Source organism: Scleropages formosus, chromosome 7, assembly GCF_900964775.1.
Source record: "Scleropages formosus chromosome 7, fSclFor1.1, whole genome shotgun sequence".
Classification (NCBI taxonomy): domain Eukaryota; kingdom Metazoa; phylum Chordata; class Actinopteri; order Osteoglossiformes; family Osteoglossidae; genus Scleropages; species Scleropages formosus.
The window spans coordinates 27,762,431-27,784,136 of NC_041812.1; the positions used below are offsets into that span (position 1 = coordinate 27,762,431).

A 21,706-nucleotide genomic window follows, 5' to 3' on the forward strand; every position below is an offset into this window, starting at 1 on the left:
CGGTTTCTCGCAGCGCGCAGTTCCCCCGCAAACAAACACCTTCCTACTTGGCAGGCAGACGGACTACCGCGCGTGGTCGCGCCGTTCAGCCGCGTCCTGCTGCTCTCGGACGGCAGCGGAGGACGGGCACCATCACAGTAAATGGGACACACACGATCCTCGTCTTCCGCCGCCGCTTCATCACGAAACAGCGTGCCATCGCAGCCAGGCTTGTCTGGAAAGAAACACGCAGCGAACACTTCACTTGCAGCTCCTAGACACGCCGTACCTTCTTGGAAGCTGTCCTGGCAGACATTTTCTCCGCTTCCTTCCAGTGTAGCGGGTTTCGTGGTGTCACTGGAACCGAGGAGGAATCTCGTCGCTCCGCGCCCTGCGCCTTCACTTCCTCACAGAGCCCACCGACATGTCCCAAAACGAGGGAACCCGTCACCTGGAAGTCCGTTCGGACCGATATACCTGCACAGATACGGTGCAACTTGTCACGGCTCTTCTTCCTCGAGCACCGAAATCTGTTATTTCAAATGGGAGCTACCTGGTCCTGAGATGCTCAGTCCGGATGGATCCCACAATATGCGGGATCTGTTCCTATTTCAAGCACTAATTCGCTACAAAACGTCTAAAATCAGGAGATGGACAATAACTCAAAGGGCGTCCAATGCAGCAAAGCTTGATGATTCTCCCCTGGATCGCTGTCTCTCCTCTCGCCAAGCAACACCGTGACATATGACTGGGAGATACCACCGAGCTCATAGGGGGGGAGCAGGACAATGTGCCCACTGTGACATATGACTAGGAGATACCATCGTGCTCACGGGGGGGGGCAGGACTGTGAGCCCACTGTCCAATGTGACATATGACTGGGAGATAGGAAAACATGCCCAGTGAGACATGACCGGGAGATACCATCACGTTTACGGGGGAGGGCAGGACAACATGCCCACATCTTCCTTCACTGTTTCCTAACGTCGGAAATACTGAGTATAATGAAGCAATAACAGCATGATTAAGCCAAATACGTTTTGTGTCCTAGTATATAACCTGTCACATTTTGCATACCAAGTATCATTTTTTTTTATCCCAACCTAATGGGGAACGGCACAGGGCTGATATCATGATCATGTGGCAGCTGTATTCTAAGGGAAAGCATGTGTTTCAGAGTTTTTGTGAGACGTGACCCTCACTTGAGATGTCAGTAGTTTATGTGACAGGTGGTGGACTTAGGAAAGTTTAGTGGCAGACTATCCTTTTTCTGAGTATTGCAAGGCAACGGCATATATACAGGAAACCACAGGAAGGTCACAGTCGGAGACCCCTTTCTTTGCCAAAATGAAGAAATAAGACAAAAACAGTCACTTACTCAGTTGCTAATGTTAACCAATTCTCCAAGATAGCGTTATGGTGCAAAGAGAGTAATTTATTTCAATTACTTTGCCTAACGAGTAGTTATCAGTGATGTGACAACAGATTGTTAAAGTAATATCATGAAGGGTATTCATTTAAGGATCAAAAGGGTACGAATCCAGCTTAGTCTGTGGGGCGTTAGCATGTTCTGGCCTGCAGTGATCCTGATATGAATAAACAGTTCAGGAAAGTGAGACACTCTGTGACTGAGCGAGTGGGTATTGATTTTTTAAGAGGATTAATATACATTATTCAGAAGAATACTTTAAATGATTTTGCAAATCCTAAAAAGGTCATAACGTTTGTCTAAAAATAGCATTTGCAGTATATGAAACATTTTTTTTTCATTCAGTACCAGCACAGTCACATTTATACAATGCAAGCCATGTTAAAAGAGAGGCAGGTGACACGGAGTTTAAAACTGGCAGCACTGCAAACATAGGAACACATGAGATTTTCTAAACAGCTGTAAATGCTTATAACACTCTCCTTCTACCTGAACTTAAAAGTAAGCATGACCGGTTTTCCAGCTCTTGTATTTCAGAAACAGAGCAAGAAGGTTCATTCAAGATGAGCCACCCAATTTAGTGTTTCTGCTTCCAGGTTGAACAAAAGCTCTCTGGCCTGCAGTGCTCTAACAGTGAAATTAGATATCTCTTATCGATCATTTAAAGCAAAGCACCTTTCAGTAACTCAGGAGCTGAAGTTCTGTTGTATGTTGTTATGTTGCTTCCCAGCTGTACAAATGCTGAACTGCCTGTTGGGCTTATAAAAAACTTTTCTGTGGTCTTTTGTTCACAGGCAAAGGACATTCTGGACCAATGGACTCAGTTCTTACAGATTACAGAAAAAACATAACATTTTGAAAATGATGAGGTCACTCTGAAATGTCCTTTAGAAGGTAACCTGGTAGTGCTGATGTCAGCACATTAGAACAGCAACTGCAGGCACACACACACTTTCGGAACCACTTGTCCCATACGGGGTCGCAGGGAACCGGAGCCTACCCGGTAACACAGGGCGTAAGGCCGGAGGGGGAGGGAACACACCCAGGACAGGACGCCAGTCCGTCGCAAGGCACCCCAAGCGGGACTCGAACCCCAGACCCACTGCGCCACCGCGCCCCCCTCAACTGCAGGCAAACATCATCAAAACAAAAGCCAGTGCCATCATTTCACATCAGCAGGAGGGTACAGGATAAGATGATTGTGAGTGGAATTAATAATTCTCCCTTACTACCATATTAAAACAAATATTAGAGTAAATGTTGTGTAAAGTCCTATCATGACTTTGTATACAAAATAAAACACTAAATAATAACCTGATAGTCTCACACACACACTCTCTGAACTACTTGTCCCCTTCAGGGTCACAGAGCCCAACCTGGCAACACAGGGCATAAGGCTGGAGGGGACACACCCAGGACAGGACAGGACGCCAGTCTGTCACAAGGTACCCCAAGTGGGACTTGAACCCCAGACCCACCAGAGAGCAGGACCTGGTCCAACCCACTGCATCACCGCACCCCCCACCTGATAGTCAAAGAAATTTGAAAACAAAATGACATTTTCATATAGAGACCTACAAGCTACCTGAGCTAAAGTATCTCTCACGTCTATCAGTCACACAAAAAAAATCCATCTGATAAACTGTCCTAGTCACCAAGGCTTCTGCTAGCGTGTTAGAATGTTAGCTATTCTCCTGTGATAATATGCATTTCATTATAGTACACGTAAGCACGTTGGTGCATGTGTTGCGATCGTTATGAAATAACATACAGTAAACATTCAAACAGGCCACTGCTGGCCATCTTCACGGTCCACACTGAGGAGCTGAAGAGACCTTCTGAACATCCAACACACATGAGTACAAACTCACTTTTGGTCCATCAGATCAACGATGACACCTTTCAATGGTGACCTGCAGAACAGCATAAAATATATTGGTTCTCTGAAGTTCACAATAGAATAAGAATGTGAGTAGAAAAAGAATGTGTCAGATGGGTGCATGAGGTTCAAGAACACGACAGATCCCAGATCAACTTACATATTTAAGATTCTCCGTCTTCAATGGCTTATTCTCAGAAAGGCAAGGAAATTTTTATTTTATTGTTTACATTGCATGAGAGAGATAGCTGAAGACTGTCAGTTGTAAAATATTTTTCTCTCAATAGTAAATTGCTTCACCGCGCTGAGCCTGCTGAAAAATGCCTTTGGGCCATTACATTCAAATGCAAACTTGTTTTTCTTCATTAATGTTCTTAAAGACTAACAATTTTTGTAAGACTGACAATTTTTTTTGTCCTACTTTCATCAAAAATAAAATCACTTCATTAGTTTTCTGACAGTTTTTGCTGTGATGTTGTGACTGCCATAGAGTGAAAGTTTCAGAAGTGGAGTGTAAGGAAGGAAGATTTGGGTGGAGGGTTCACTAGAGTGATGGATCATCTAAAAAATAAAAATTGTTCTTTCACATGCTGATAGAACCTGTTATTTGTGTTCTGAAAGCAAAATATCCTTAGTGTCCTTTTCAAAAAACAAGAATGTTAAAAGTGTAGGTGTATTTTCTCAAGACAATAGCCTACATGAAGCTGGATGCAGCTTTTACTTTGTTATGGTTGAGCACAAGGGCTTTTGTGACACCTACATGTGTCTAAATGCAACTTTTTTCACTGACTGAACTTTCACAGCCTTTCGGTGGTAGACAATTTACATCTACATTTACATGGATTCATTTAGCAGATGCTTTTCTCCAAATTGACATACATCTCATGGAAGATACAATGTGTGCATTACATTTACATATCAAAATGTTTCTCCCCTCTAATGTCTGTAGCTAGAGCAGGAAAGGAAAGCATTCATGTTTTAGTCCATTTCAAAACAAAGGGCCTAAATAAAATTAGTTGCAGCTTTAAAAATCTACAATTTTAAATCTGAAAGTTGGGTGTTCAGAGTTGCACTGCCTTTTTTCATCTGGTCCAAATTAGAAAATGTTTGTTTTTCCTATTCCTGGGGCCATATTACTGCTGAAATTTGTATCTCCAGTGCAGCTCTCATAGGACTCAGTCACATGTTTCCATTTCTAATGTAGAGCAGATCGTGTTGGGTGTGGGAGTGGGTCACTGCTGAGTTTTATGAAGCTGTTATTCTGAACATGAGATCCATGTTTAACCTATATGAAACTCTGTAAGCTATTCGTCACATTTAGACACTGAAAAGACTAATGTACTGAGAGCATTTTTCTATAAAATCAGTATAGTATGTTAATCACAAATGGCTCGCAACATCTACAGTTGGAAAACCTTCAAAATACTACTTGCAAAATGAAGTCTGTTCATTTGTGCTTTGTTTACTTATTTTTAAAAACGCATGTGGATAAACCCAATTTTGTAACCCAAAGAAGTTTTGGTTGGGTGCTCCCCTGGTTAATATGGGGCTGAACCGGACAAACACTTCCAGTGTGTGTAACCCTTCACAAGCTGAAACCATTGTGACTGTGCAACAAAAGACACATATAATTAGAGTCTGAATACCTGCACTCTGAAAAACAATTGGAGCTCAATGTGCTCATTTCCTTATCCAATGAACCAAGGGTCCCACCCACTAAACCGATTATTCTGACCATTTTGGAAACACCAGTAAGCTTTTTTTCTTAAGGTTAAAGTATGCAAATAAAATTCTAACATTTATATCCACGTGAAGGTCAGAAAATCCATACAATCAATAACTGCATTGATTAGCTACTTCAGAAAAAATGTGCATAAATAAGATTATTTAAATAAATGTCAGAAATAAAAGGTGTACAAAGGTACACACATGAGCTGTGTATTTTGAGTAATTCCAAACAGATATGCACCAAGGACAACAGGAAGGATTTAACAAGCAAACAAAAACATTTGAACAGGCCTGAGGAAACAAAAGATTTTTTTCAGGATTACTGCTATTGTGAGGGTAACAGGAGAAATTCAGATGCTGAATTTAATTCACTGTCTGCAGGACTAACCAGTGGAATTGTGTCTCTGGCTACAGGCAATGCATTAAATTATTCAAATACTTTTTCAAAAGTTTACACTTTTACAGCTGGGAATTCTACTGAAAAAGTTCAGATGGAGTTCAGTTCCTTCAGCCCACTTCCTTGACTACACCACAAGCAATCGATGTCGTTTGTTGCATTCATAGGAAACACCTATCTTTACCTCCAAAATACTCAAAAAAATCTTACAAGTATTATTTATAATAAATGTCATTCACAATCATCTTTTTGAGTTGTAAAACATAAGTATTTCTCCTCAAGTTTTTTTATGCGCTGCTACTGTATTGCAAAAAAGGGAAAAAATATTTTTCACAGAAATAAATGAAACCAGGCTTAAACAGCTTCTGTTCTCTGGGCTTCCATCTATAGATGAATGCCTCTTAAAGGACAGTTTTAACCAATCAGTCTGTGTGGATCTATGCAGATATATTTAAAAAACTGTGGGTATGAAAGTGCCACTTTGCTCCACCTCTCCATTGTGTTAAGCAAAGGACAAAGTAACATTCACTGATCTCAACACCTACCATCAACTTCATGAAATTTTCACTAATAGACCCCCCTCCCCCCCCATACACACACACGATATACACATACCCCAGTATTTGTTCGTTTTACTTCAGCATTCGAATCACATTCGAGGCCTGAGATCCTCAACAGACATGAAAAATTCTCACTTTCTCATATTCTAGAAGACTCTGAAAAATAAATTTCAGTGCTTGTATTTCAAAGTAATTCAGGGATAAAACAGGGAGATAAGAAAGAGTGTCTGTAACCACTACCTTATGGCATAGTGTGTGCAAAATAAATATAGCTTTATAGAGCAAAGCATGGTTTGTATTAAGGATAACTATCACATTACATCTTTACCAAATTAAATCAGCAAGGATTTAATCACCTAATGACCAAATGTGCCTCATAATGTTCTGCAGTTATTAATTCCTGTAACATCAAGTACATTTTACTCTGTTGCTTAACTCTGTTAATACATATTGGAGTACTATATACTAACGATATATATCAGTACAACTGAAACAGACCATTATTCACAGAATGTTCACTTTAAATAGCTGTGATTGTACCTACGGTAGTTTTGGAGGGTGGGGGGGGGGTGAGGTGGTGCAGCAGGCTTGGCCTGTGCCTGTTCTCTGGTGGGTCTAGGGTTTGAGTCCTGCTTGGGGTGCCCTGAGACAGACTGGTGTCCTGTCCTGGGTGTGTCCCGTCCCCCTCCAGCCTTGCCCCCTGTGTTGCTGGGTTAGGCTCTGGTTCGCCATGATCCCGCTTGGGACAAGCAGCTTCAGTCAGTGTGTGTGTGTGTGTGTAGTTTTGGAGTCAGAGCTCTCAGTGTTACCAGTGAAACAAGACTTCCATTTCTTTCCCCAACTTACAGTTTCTGACAGATAATACATACACATACACAGAAAACATAACAGTGTGTCTGGTTACTGCTGATGTCCTCCCTCCTCCACAGTCTTTGCAGCAGCAAGGACAAACATGGCATTCCTAGAAAGATACTGTACACGGAGACACATATGGCACATGCTGTCATAATTTGTGATTCTCTTTCATAGATAACATGAATGAAATACAGGTTCAAACAGAGAAAGACTTTAACTTTCATGAACATTATGAGGATTTTCTACTCACTATCATTTCTCAGGTCGACTTGGATTATTGTGAAGCTGATAAAGAAATTAATTCAACTTTCTGAACTTATTTCTGCAAGAAAAATTAACATCTAATATGCAGGAGGATTTGAAGAAATTCTGGAATATCTGAACACCCTTCTGGAACTTAGCAATAGAAAGCCATTCATGATCACACCTGTGAAATACTAGAACCTTTTGATATTTGCCCATGATTTGATGTATGTGGACGCATTTGCAGTTTCTCAGTAGATTGTTTCTATCTTTGTGTTGCTATGACCCGATGCTCTTCACAAAATCAAAACAAATAAACATATAAATAAAGCAAAATCAAAAGGAAAAAAAAAAAACTGTACTATGAGACATCAGTGAGTGTGTGTATATATATATATATATATATATACTGTATATAGAAATCTAAACAGCTAAGTAAGGAGCCTGAACACTGAGCAACTGATGAACATTGTGCTTTGTTTTATGCGGTTGCATTCTTCAAGCCATCAATAAAGGCCTCAAAATAACAGCCACAATGACACATTCGCTGTTCCCTGTGTGTTTGGAACCAAGACTGTGCCAGCTGGCATGTGAATCATCGCTTTCCTACACAGCAACTCCTGCACATTTGACTAAAATCTACGGCGCAGGCCTAACGTCTGCATCTTGCATGAATGAACAATCGTGCCGGAGAGCCGTGCATGGCAAGGGAAAGTGTTCGGTCAGCATTTTCCCGTGCTGCTCCGCAGGGCTCATGCTGACATGTCAAGGGGTGTGAAATGGAGCCACAGTCCGATCAAAGCGCCTCCGTTCAGGTGAAGAAGACAACCTCTATGCAACAAAAGGACCGCTGCTGAGATGGAGTCATCCACAGGCAAGGTAAACCCTAGTGGGTTATAGATGTTCTCCTCGAGCACATTTTAGTCCCTTCAGCTCCCCCGCTACAAGGAATAAATTGGTTTCTTCCGCACTGATGTTTGATGCTGGAGCGTTCCACTGTAACAAGAAGGCTGCACTGGTAATTATATATGCATTAGCAGCAAGTTGTGGTGCATCATGGTTCTCAGCAATGAGGTGTACTGTACTACACACACGCACACACACACACACACACACACACACACACATATGATTAAACAAATTAAAAGGAGAACTATAAGGCCATCAGATAAATCCATAGCTGCAGCTAGTAGGCAATGAACTTAATCCTGTAACCCAATCTTATAATGAAAAATAAACAAAATGTAATTTGCTGGTTCAAGCATGGTGGAGGATAATGTGATTCACATTAATTGCTGATGGCAACAGTCTAATTATGCTAAAAAATGTAATTAAAACATCAGCTTAGCATGGTCCTAATGGATTTGAAGGTGCCATGTGAGCATGGCTGTGATAGTGAGGTAGCATTTGTTTTATTTTATAGTTGTCTGCCAGTCTGAGACCACTCAGAGATAAACACTTTTCACTTCATTTACTTTTGCTTGTATTTTTTACACTTATTTATTTTCAAAACATTTTTGCTGCAGAATGAAGGCAACCTGCGTTTCCATACCCAGTTGTTAGCTGACAATAAAATTAACACAGAGTAGGAATGTGGGACCAGATTAATTCAGATCATGTCCACATGTCTTTTTTATTTTTTTGTAGCTATATCCGAGACTTTTACAGAATCTATCCAGGACATAAATTAACATCATCATATTTCATTATGATTTTGATTGATTTAGACAATAACTCAAATTGAAAACGGCCAAATACTGACAAACGATGCACCTGCTTCTGGGATGGATCAGTTGCGACTGAATAGGAGGTTTTGCAGAGGTCAATTTTTTTTTTTCCAATAATTTTAAAGAAAGGCTTCATTTTAATGCCAATTCAAAATAGTAAAAAAAGAAATAACAAAATAAAGTCCTGCGATGCACTGGCGTCCCATCCCCAATGTACCTTGACTCATGCCGTTTCCAGGTTAGTGTCTAGAACACAGCGACCCTTCACAGGACAAGGGGTTGATGAAAACCAAATACATAAATGTAACTCTTTAACCAAATTTTTAAATTCATTGTAGATTTATCCGTGGTTGTTACATTTGAGTAACCCATGAATGAATCAACGGAGATCGAATTAAGTTTTTATTGATTGTGACATAGTGGCAAAAGTGAATTTGGATTTACAAACAAGTCAAGTTATAAACAGACTTTTGGATCCAAATGTATCTGTAAACGGAGGACATTTTTTGGAGGTTCCAAGGTTTGCTGAAAGCTAAATAAGTGCCTTAAAAGCAGACATCCATCCCAAACCATGCCGTCCAGCTTGCTAGTGAGGCAGGAAGACCTGAGCTCCTAAATGGCTCATCCTACAAACACGGACACTTCCTCTAATCCTGCAGCTTTCTGCCCTCGCCGCCAGCTTTGGTGTTGGGTGTCAGCTTCCATTTTGTTGCATCCCACTGGTCAATTCTCACAGCTAATACCTCCGATAAGGGCCCCTAATGCCCAGTGATAACATAGTGCTGCTGTGGCACATTGGCTCCTGAGAGAGAGGGTTGCTGCCGCAGGGCTGTCCGACAGCCCTGTGCTCAAAAGGACAGCCTGATGAGCTCAGCAGAATGAGGGCCCTTCCCCAGAAAGCCCCGTTGAGCTTTAATTCCGGTCGCATTGGAGCGATGTCAGACCGTGCAACATGGCACCCTCCAATAGGCACCGATGAGCAAACCAGCAGATTTCTCTTTCACACAGGTACAGTGACTGATGCCTGCATTGACAGAGGGCCCTCACTCAGGGTCCACCTGGAAAATATCTCTACCCACTATTCCACAATCCAATGGCATCACAAGCCCCAACCTCCTGCTGTAATACCCTCGAGCAAGATAGTTACCCAAATTACTGTAGTAAGGATTACCCAGCTGTATACAGTGGTAAATGACCATAAGTAACTGGACACTTTAAGTCACGTTGGAGAAAAGCATCAGCTAAAATTTCAAGTGTCAAGTTTTATTTGTGATATACACAACCATACTTAGTGCGACGTGCAGTGAAATGCTTTTCCGACTGTCCGCGGTATAGATCAATAAGGCAATACAAATAAGTAGAAATCAGGAACATCTAATGATGAAAATATACACATACACAGTCTGAAACCACTTGTCACAAGCAGGGTCACAGCAAGCCAGAGCTTAACCCAGCAACACAGGGCACAAGGCTAGAGGGGGAGGGGACACACCCAGGACAGGATACCAGTTCAGCACAAGGTACCCCAAGCGGGACTCAAACCCCAGACCCACTAGAGAGCAGGCCCAGGCCAAACCTGCTGCATCACCACACCCCCATGATGAAAACGGGAAAGAATAAATAATAAAATAAAGTAGGATACAATATAAATAATTAAATGTAAATACTGTGGGCAATACGAACACTGTACTTATTTTTTCAGTCATGCCATGTAATTTTACACAGTAAGACTGGTTTATTGAAACTTACATATAAAGCTTAGATTTCAACACTGTGCTATTTACTGAAGCTAATTTACTTCTGGACATTTAATAAAGCCAACAAATATTAAGCAGCTTACCTAAAGAAGCAACAACATATCCTCTCCTCGCTTGTACATTCAGTCATTTCACTGAGGCTTTCCTTCAAAGCAACTTACAATGCTAAGCTACTGACAATTATTTACCCTTGTATACAGCTGGGTAATTTTTAGTGGAGCAATTGAAGGTAACTTGCTCAAAGGTACTAAAGCAGGAGCTGGGATTTGAACCTGCCATGTCCAAGTTCCAAAGAGGCAGCTGTAACTACTACTCTACCTTTCAAAGATTAAATCTGTGAGCCACCAAACCACGTGTTATTAAAAGCAAGATTACATGCTCTTGACCTTTCCACATTGCATAGATCAGGTTAAAAAAAATTGAGTAACACTATACCAAAAGGCCGGCAGGTGTGCACGTGAGGTGACCGGAGCGTCATGTATCACCGTGAGGCAAAGACGCCAGTCACCCTGCTGCTTCTCTCACTGGCTGACCCTAGCATGAGCTGAGCAGTCTGAGGGGCAGGGCAGGAGTGGTGTCGTGACTCACAATCTGCCAGGAAGGCCCAGTGCTGTTGTGGTGCAGGGGAGCATTTGAGCTGTACGACTTCTGCAGGGATCTGAGACAATGAAGGAGGAGCAACAAAGGCTGACTCAGCCACAGCAAGTTGTACCAACTCAGTGAAGGAAACCACTAGTCCACTGTTTTTCAACACTGAGAGTGTGTAAGAATAGTCATAAGACCACTGTTTTTACAGCTTTGAGGGGGCACAGTAATAACTATACTCTGTATCATTTGTTATCAACTCAAACTTATCTCCACACCTCTATTCTTCAGCAAATCGACTTACAGTGTGTTCATCCGGTGAAGAGGGGGGGGGGGTGCGGTGGTGCAGTGGCGCAGTGGGTTGGACCACAGTCCTGCTCTCCGGTGGGTCTGGGGTTCGAGTCCCGCTTGGGGTGCCTTGTGATGGACTGGCGTCCCGTCCTGGGTGTGTCCCCTCCCCCTCCGGCCTTACGCCGTGTTACCGGGTAGGCTCCGGTTCCCTGTGACCCCGTCTGGGACGAGCAGTTCTGAAAATGTGTGTGTGTGTGTCATCCAGTGAAAAGTTGGCCATATCACTATTCCAAATGGACACACTTGATTTGTACTCTTTCCCAGGCCCTTGCTCCTCCTCCGTAATGACATGTTTTGTTGGAGCTCACACTCTGCATTATAGCAGTAGCTGTTTCAATCGAGATAGAGCTCAAAACTGCTCATTACTGTGAGAGGACTGTGACTGACATCATAAAGTAAACTTCTGTCAGATTTATAATTTACAATGAAAGCTACAATTACTGCACACTGACTTCTCAGTCCCTCCCCATAAACTACTAGGCAGCAGCCTCATGTATGAAAATTATATATTTTGAGCACATGAATGAACTTGTCAGATAATCAGTAGTTTGCCACGTCTGCGGAGGAAGAACAGCGGATAATAAGTATTTTACAACAAAAAGTGAAGAGGGCAGTCAAGAAATGAAAAATAATAATGAAATGCATCAGATACTCTGAACAACATAACGATGAGATAAAAGACTTTGTTCTAAGCATTCTCCGAGCAATCACAGGGACGTTTTAAAATCTGCCATAAACAAGTTTGCACAGCAGACTTGTCCCATGCCTTGTATTTAAGACTTTTGGCCCAGGCTACCTCCATGGTTCTTGCTCCCCCCAGAGGCTACAGTTGCATCTCTGCAGGTGGATGAGTGGAGCACCAGCACCACAGGACATCCTGCTCCATCTACTGTCACTCAGCCTAGATGCTCCCTCTGATCACACCTGATCATACTACCTGATCTGATCATATTCACTTTTCCAGAAGAGCAAACCAAAAAGATGAAAAATTCAATAAAAGACCAGCCTTTATGGCTGTGTACTCTTGGATCAGTGTGAATACATGTCTGAAGCAAATATGAGAAGAACAATAAAAATAAGCAGTTCCAGCGAATGAGATGTAGGTGCAAGTTGTGAAGAAATCACAGCAAATAAAATAAGAGTAACAGACTGGGGATGTGACTACTTTGCATTTGCAAACAACACAGAGGAGCTAGGATAACAAACCTTTAAAGGGAATCTTCAGGGCACTTAGAAGGGATTGCTTGGAAGGGAAAATGCAAAAATCAATAAAACTTCTTCTCCTGTAGCCACAGGTAGTGAGAGTAACTTAATTAACACCATTAATTAGCCCCTTTTAATCAGAACACTGGGACTTCTTAAGACTTGATGTTGAGGATCTCACTTCCATCAAACCTGATGCCATGGGTTCCTAGACAGAAGAGGGTAAAAGTCCCTAAACCACCTAAAGCTGGCGTAACTACAATCCCTGAACATCTGCTTTGTTGACAGGTTTTTCACAGCATGTGCTGATACTCCCAAATGAATATGCACCTATACTCTTCCCTGCATCCCAAGGCCCATGGCTCCAATGCCACAAGACAAAAGAAGCCCAAAAGGGGTGCCTTTTTTAAAATAAAAACCAAGGTTTTAAAAGTTTTCTACTGATGTTAAGGGAACAGGCAAAAGGAAGGACTGGATTGGAGGTTGATAGAAAGTGTGAGAGAAAAAGGAGGAGGGGGATTATGAAAGCAAAAAAACAAATCAACCAGGAGGTGATTTACCACACTGCCAAAACTGTAGGACAGGGTCTCAACTCATTTGGAAATTAACTGTGTTAATTCCTACCATGTTTAGTTATGAGTTGTTGCTTGGAGGGACAAAAAATCCATGAGGCTCAGTGACGGTTTAAAGAAAGGGGGTGCAGGCTCATCACTAAACTACATGCAACAGAAGCAGACAGCAATCCATCAGTTTCCCCCTGCAGGGTAATTCATGAGAACCAGGCAGGTAGAGAGTAGGGATAGTACTGGGACAGCAGGCAGCATAGTGGTTTAAGGCCATCATCTTAGCAATCTAAAAGCTCCCAGTTCAAATCCCTCATTCTGCTATAATACTCTTGAGCCATGTATTTACCCTAACTTGCTCCAGAAAAAATATCCACCTGTATAAATGGGTAAATAATAGGGTAAATTATTGTAAGTAGTGTATCATTCAAACCCCATAAGTAACACTGTAAGCTGCCCCATGCAAAGATGTCATCTAAAAAAGGAGTAACGATAAATAGGAAGGAGACGATAAATAGTGGAGAAAAAAAAGAGACTGGAGGCCTGAGACGGGAGGTGTTCAGAGAGCAGAGATAAAATGTGAATACTGTGTGACGTCTGTAAGGGAAGTACGTTTCTGACGGAGAATAAAGAACAGACATTTAGGATGGGGGATAAAATGATGGACAGTGATGGGTTTACACTGTGGAGAGAAAGTACGGAGAGGGGAGGACACTCGGACAACAGGAGTGTGACAGTGTACGCATTACCAATCCCTCCATATTCTCCATGGGAACATCCAGAGAACAGGAAGAGCACCAGGACTGCCAATTCCCCCTGACCACACAAGAAACAAAAGTAATTTCTCCAGTACTGATTATCAGACCAGAGCTCTAGATGAAGACAGAAGGTTGGGGACGAGGGGCAAATGTACCCAAAATGTGTATTCTGACACTGTGTTCGCACCACACACCAGCAGAGGGCACTGACTATCTTGCCTGCAATATTTATAGCAGTTGTCGGAGGGGCTGGCTGTCAGGGACATTCCATTCATCAGTCGATCAAATTTTATTTAATACAACATCCTTTAGAATAATACAGTAGGGGAGCACTTAGCTCAGAAACCTTTCAAAGGGACTGAAATTAACTCTCCGCTGGGTAATTTCATTGCATGCTTATATAATATACAAGACATTGGACTACCTCACATAAACTCCAGTTTCAGACAAGAGGCCACATTATTTATTTAAGAGCAAAATTAAAAGGAAGCATGAGCATCAATAAAACTGTCGGTTAAACTTGAAAGAATTTATCACCTATTGCCTGGTTAAATCCAACCTCCAGCGAAACCGCGCATGTGTTGACTCGATGTCAGCAAATAAACACAAAGCTGTAGATCATAAATGTTTCAATATTAAATTGATTGTACCTATCTGCTATGATATGTTTCATTTCCCATTTTGATGTATATAAAATAATCAGCACAAGATGTGGAAATTTGCTGAGAGTTAATAAATGATGCATCCTGAAACAAACACAGGAAGGCACCATTAAAACACCGGTGGTTTAACTGCCAGGGAAGCTCTTTAATCAACACACTGGGGCATCTCTGGGGCATCCTCTGCTGCGACTATAATTAAGTGTCCCCTTTTAATTGTTCCATGTGTCATGTTCCCTGTAAACTCCCCACATAACCCCCGGTGAGAATTCACACTCCCCCGGTCCTGAAGGGTCCCGCTTCACTGGTACGAGTCAAATGTCCCAACGGTGGACTTTTACAGTCATTTTGTCTTTCCCACAGCCGATACTCAACCTGTCCTTGAAGAAAAACTCATACAGGAAAGTAACAATGTCAGCAATTTCAATGCATTTACATTTACATTGTAATCCAATAAAATTAAATACCCCCCATCCAACAGCTCCGTTCTGAACCCTTACCGGGAAGATGTTTCAGAAGGAAACAGCACAGCCTGCCCACAAATGCCAATAACACAACAAGTCTTACAGTCTCTATCAACTGACTGAAGTGAGAAATTGCAATGAATATTTAATCGACAATATTTGTGATGTGAAATTCAAATGGATACACCTTTGAAATGAGGCCTTCACTGCATTAACTCTTCTCCTGCAAACTAACAGAGCAAGAAAGAGAGGCTATAGAATGAACTGGTACTTGTCAATGTTTATGAATATATTCTGTGGCCACATTTTGCATACACACACACACACACACACATTTTCAGAACCGCTTGTCCCATACGGGGTCGCGGGGAACCGGAGCCAACCCGGCAACACAGGGCGTAAGGCCGGAGGGGGAGGGGACACACCCAGGACGGGACATTTTGCATAACAGAGTAAATTTACAGCAAACAGTGAACTTCGTATTTCTGATCATTGTGTTATTTAGGTCTTGATTTAATAATTTAGTCGTCCGTTCATTCAGTCCTCTCTACTTTACAAACTGAAAAACTCTGCCCCCTACAGAATTCCAGACAAGCTGCTCAAACAGTCCTCGTTTGCCACGTTGTTGAAGTGGGATGGACCACGGGTACAGTGCTGACCGTAGACTACTTGCCGTAACCGTGACAACACCTTTCTGGGGAGCACAAGCTGAGGAGCTCACTTGTCCCTGCTCCCCTATTAAAAATATACTATGTCTGCGATGAAAATCGTATATTTCCAGAGGAAGCAGATGGAAATTTGTAGGGGAAAAGACATGTCAAATACCTGCCAGTTCCGAGCTCTAGCAGACCTGTAGGAAAGCAGGGTGCAGCTAAAGAATGTCGATATGGTGTCAGCCTGCAATACAGACAAAACAGCTGCAGATGGTTTCTCAAACAATGGTGGCAGCATCATTCAGAAGCAGGCTCGCGTCACCTCTAACACTCAGCATCATAAACTATGCCCGTGTTCCTCTTGGATTTGCGGGAATTATCCCCCGCACCTGACTCTGTGCTTTCGTATGCCTAGAGAGACTAACCCTAGTGTTGCTATGGAAACCAGTGGAAAATCATAACTCTTTTCCTTCCCCTGCCATCAAAATCAAATATAAAATATATTTCTTTAAATAAAATTTACTTTATATTAGCAATTCAAAGGCTAGGACTGTTTAAAAATATCACTTAGATAAATAAATGTTACAAATCCATGCCATCATTGCATTTATAATGCTGCAATTGATCAACTTGAAAAGCCTTTAGTCTTTGTTGTGAACAACTTAGTAACAATTCGTGTCAAGGGCATGATACACCGTACTGCAGCTTCCAAAGAGTCAGCTTTTCTCCGTATTTTACATATTACTGTAACTGAATCTTTCATGGAATTATTTGGATAGGAAGATACATTGGTAAAAAGAGAATCACTAACTATAGAGACATTTAGAACCCTTTCTCACATTTTGTCTCACCATTATAAAGGGTGCTGTGATTGACCATGCAGTCCCAAAACAGCCTTTTCTCTCAAGTTGTGCCAGTTTGGTTTAACTGGGCTTGTAGCTTGGTGGTGATATGAGGACACATTGTCCTTGTTCTGTATTTTGGTTACAGCGAGCAATGTAAACTAGACATTCGATGAGTTTCATAAAAAGGACAAGCACAATAAAATTAAAGATAAAAAGAATAAATAAATGAATAAATACATAAGAGTAAGAATAACAATGATTATAATAATGTTACCCCACTACATTAATGAGTTTATAGGTTTTTTGCTCTTTTTGCTTAAAGTTCTGACAGTCCGGCATCTAGGAATGGATTAACATTTTTCCCAGGAGAAATAATGGAAATACCTTCTTTGGTATGAAGTACCACCCCACACATTATCAGAAATGAATTAGGTTCAAGTACTAGGGTGTATAGAGTTCTTTTAAGCTTGTTTCTATCCCGCAATTTTTCCTGGCTTAGTCTGGCAAACAGACTGTATATTTCAATGATTATTTCTTGCTGCACTGCTAATAAATAAAAATTAAACAGTTTATTATTTAACACGCCTCTATTCTGTAAACATTTCACAAATGCACTAGACAAATGAAGAAAAGATCATAAGAATAAAATACAGCATGTATTACTGGAACATTAATGTACTGTTGACCAGACATGGGTAAACCCTCAGAAACTATCGTTACACCTTCTGTTAAGAAGTTCTCAGAAAATTGGCCTCTTACATTGTGGACCGAGTTGTTTCTACCGGTGGAAAATGTAAAGTGAGTCAGGATACAAAGTAAGTAATCGACCGGGTACAGTAAGGGCTGGTCCATGGATGTGACATATTACGGACCTGAGTGAGAAAAGAAGGAGGTCTCCTGTGGCACTGTCACTGACACACAAGTGTCTGAAGAGCACGAAGCTGTGATGCTGATGGGGGGAGCTGAAGTCAGTCCAGCAGCATGTCAGGTCAACGTGAGCCCCCCCCTTCCACTGCCTCCACTCAGCGAAGTGCTGAGCTGGAGATTCCTTCCTGCAACAGATCAATACCTGGCAGTGGAAGCCCCAAGGCAGAGTAGGGGGAAAAATAATAAATAAATAAATAAATAAAGAAATAACCCAACGCACACACACGCATGCATGTGTCCTGATTAACAAAGGGTCTGAACAGCAACGCAATAAATCACACAATACGCTGCCATTTGCTGTGTTGACCTTTCCTTTACTCATGTGAGACACGTGGCCAGGGCTGAATACATGAATATCTTTAGGCAGGCGAAAATCCCAGAGAGCACTGGATGACGTTACGTGTCCTTGCAACCCACGTGCCTTAAGAACAGCCAAAAGGCCTTTCTTCCTCTTAACTGAGACCAAGAGAAACAACCAAGACATAGTCAAAATGAGTATGCTTAACAACTACTCTCCATCAGCATAAATGACAAAGCCTGTGTACAGTGATAATATGCTACATGTTTCGCTGTTCAATACTCATTATTATTGTCCGGGAATTGTAGATCACGTTCAAGTAAAGAACCAAGAATTCATTCATACATTATTCACATCATTTTGGCCTTTTAACTGTACTCAATTTCTCCTGAAAACCTCCGTCCAGAAAAGTGTGCTCGGCGAAACACTAGGTAACATGTGACTGTAAAGGAGTAATTATTCAGTGTGGTGTGAATAATACTGTGGCGTGGTGGTTGTGCAGCGGAAAACGCTGGTCCCTCACCGCTCCTGGGCTCTGGGTTTGGATGTAGGTTCAAATTCAGCTCAGCGCAGTGTGTGGAGGCTGCATGCTCTTCTGTGCTCCTGCTCCTCCCACCACCCAAAGGAATACACACTGAATAAATTCCCTCACTCGCTATCACTAATTGTATGTCTGAGTGAATAAGTACGTACGCGTGATGGCTCTGCAAAGGACTGGTATTCTGTCCAGGGTGTGCCCTGCCTCATTCCCTCTATGAGTGACCCAGCACTGAACAAGTGGTCACTGATGGCGCATGGGATGCATGGATGTATAATATTGTTCTGTGTGAAATGGTTTCCCATAGCATAAGACGTATGCTTAAATAGTTATTTTCTTTTGCTCATTGTTTTCCTGATTTCAAATGGAAAGCCACAGTGTCATAATGCCTTCAAGCGGCTATTGGCAGCTGACCACCCATGCAGTCCGCTTTTCCCTGGTTCTGTCTTTGTGCTTACACAGGGAAATCGAACGCTCCATTTGTTGTACGTCTCATTGTTGACAAAAAGTCAATCAGGTTTGATCTTTTACGGTAAGTCTAGCCATTTGATCAAACCATATTTGTAAAGCCCAGCTAAGCTCTGTAACAGTGAGGCATTTATTAAGTGTTGTGAGTTTTTTTTTCCAGTTAAACACGAGCGGCTTTAGTTCTTGTGAAAGGTCCGTAGAAGTAGCGGTCGGGTTCCTGATGCCTACCGTCCACTTGAGGACTAAGCATGCAAGGTGTCCAAACACCATTGCTTCTTCTTGCGATAACTGCTTGTGCTGAGCAGGGTCACGGTGGACCAGAGCCTATCCTGGAAGCACGCCGACGGGACGCCAGTCAATTACATTGTATATATTGCTTACAGTTAAAATATTTCTTCAAGTTACAAACTTCGGCTACTGAAGTATTGTCCATTATCTTCGATAAAGAAAATTCTGACTGCCAACTGGCCACAAGAACAGTGGCACAGGAATTGTAATTCATTTAATATTTTTATGGTTTCACTACAGCTTTTATAGTTTACACAGACTGATACAGGTGAATGCCAAACACTCCCCCCTTCCCTCCGCCACTCAGGGATGTGCTGAGCTGGAGGCTCCTTCCTGCAACAGATCGATAACTGGCAACAAGAGCAAAAATGAATCTACACACCCAAACAAACACACATGCACAAACAGGACACCATCACACACATACAAGCAGGGAAAAATGTAATAACCTCACACGTCCATGACTACTCAAAATGCCAGTTAATGCTTGCAAATTAAAATGTGTGCAGCTGTATCAATAAGCATTGTCCACAAAACCCTTCCCGGCAAACAGTCCAGCATTAGATGGGCATAAAGAAGCATGGCTTACTGAAAATGCGAAACATATATTCACCCTCAGCATTGCCACAAGAAGCACTATGTGAAATTAACTACAGATGCTACCTAAGGAAATGATTTCACATACATCAGCATTTGAGATTTTGGAATGCAAACACAAAAAGCTAGATACAGAATAATGTAAAATAAGCATTTTTACATGGATTTATCAAAGCAGGCTGCACCGAGCATATGTTACATTCTCATTTTTACTGTTTTGTGACGAACATCAGAGTCACAAAAATCAGATTCATATACTGTGCATCAGACCTTCTGTAGTATGCAGCGTATTACTGCATCTGCAGGACTTTACAGTGGCAATTACACATGACTGCAGTAACCCCTGTACTGTTCAGATGCTGCAGCAAAACCACAAGCAACTCCTGTCCTCTTTACACAAACACAAAAACAATGGTACACATGCACAGCGAAGTGCAGCCAAACTCAGATCTGTTAACTCAGCAACACACACACACACACAAAGAGGGAAGCAACCATTCTCTGGACAAAGCAACACAGAGAAAGCATTTTAATCAGCTGCAGTCTCGCTATCCTCCATTGCTACCGCTGTCCTTCCAGAATACTAAACAGGGCGAAAGTGCTTACGCTAGAGATGTGCTGGGAAAAAAGGTGCTTCTGGCCAAGGCAGACCTCCAGCCAGAGAGACACCATTATGGAGGAGAGAGGGGGGCAGTCATTTGCAAAGCAAAGCAAACCCACAACTCCGAGTTGCTGCACACGCAGTCGTTATATGAAGTGTAAGCACCCACACGTGTTTCATTAGCACCCGTCTTTTTCTGTCTTCCTCCGTCCTTTCCTCCTGGAAAAAAAAATCTATCCTTCTTTTCTCAGAAAACAGCTACTTCGTACAAAACAGGCGATTTGTACCTCAGACGATGAATAATTAACAGCTGGCAGCCTCGGTAAGGTAGTGTCCCCTACCTGCGAACACAAGCCCCCCCCCGTCTCGCCCTGCTGTAGCTGCTGCTGCAAAATATCCCCCCCCCCCCCACACTTACAAGAATGGCTGAGGAAGCAAGAAACACACCGCATCAAAACACACACGCATCGTTCTCCTAATGAGGGCTGTGGATTTACAGCTTCGAAGCGAACTCTTAGCGGGTGAAACAAACCGCAGGAATTTATCTTGAGGCGTCGCTCCCAAGGTGTAAAACATGGGACGCTCCCAAAGTGATATGTGTGATGCGGAAAGCACAGGGCCCAGTTCCGCCAGAGATTAACGACAAAAGCCGGTGATACAACAAAAGTGAAAAGACTGTGCGCTGGTGCAGTGGTGGGTGGAAAGATGGATAGAGGTCTTGTTCCCTTAACCCTTGCCGGTGCCCTAAGAGTCCCTCTTTCTCCGTGCCCCCTCATTTTTGAACCGGGCAGAAAATGGGATTTCTGCTAAATTGCTCAAGCAATGCGCAATTAAATAAATCAATGGTAAAAGCATAGAAGGAAGACAATAAAGCGGTTCAATGGGGTAAAAGAGTCTGCGGTGCACAGTGCTGCGCGGGAGCTGTGTATTTCTCCGTTGCTGCAGAAGGCAGGGCGCCCTCCCCCTGCGTTGCGCCTGCTCTGAGAAGCAGCGCTGCGCTTGCCGTGCTGGATGCCAGCGGGGGACGCGCCTCGGGCCAAACACCCCACTCGGTTCCTGGGCGAGACTTCATTCTGAATAAATGCGCGGCAGCGCTCTCGCTCTCTTCTTCCTTGGGAAACTGTAACCGCGAGGGAGGAAATCTGAGCTGTGAATTCTGGAGATGGGCTGTGTGTTTAAGTGGACCTCCTTGGGCGTTTCGAGCTTCCACGCTTGCAGCCAAGGTACACAGCGCTAACTGGCTCCCCCCACACAACACCTCCTGTGGCTAAGGAAGCCGTTTAGCTATGCTCATCTCAACCATGCATTCAAATGAACAGATGTACAGCCTTGTACTGTGTTTTCTAACTGAATA

The 21,706-nt window shown here is 42.5% G+C and overlaps 1 protein-coding gene across 3 annotated transcripts in view; it reads right to left on the reverse strand.

Annotated features, from left to right (window-relative positions):
• Positions 1 to 21,706, reverse strand: part of LOC108931159 (tight junction protein ZO-1-like) — a 75,621-nt gene that overhangs the window by 46,138 nt on the left and 7,777 nt on the right. For 2 of the 3 annotated variants that reach the window (XM_018746774.2, XM_018746772.2), the window contains exons 1-2: positions 2,084 to 2,398; positions 269 to 456 (exon numbers count right to left, since the gene is read on the reverse strand). The exons of the other annotated variant lie outside the window; for it this stretch is intronic. In XM_018746774.2, the coding sequence (XP_018602290.1) occupies positions 269 to 456; positions 2,084 to 2,213 (318 nt within the window). In that variant the 5' untranslated portion in view covers positions 2,214 to 2,398. Of the gene's footprint in view, positions 1 to 268; positions 457 to 2,083; positions 2,399 to 21,706 lie in introns of those variants that run through there. 3 annotated transcript variants of the gene reach the window in all.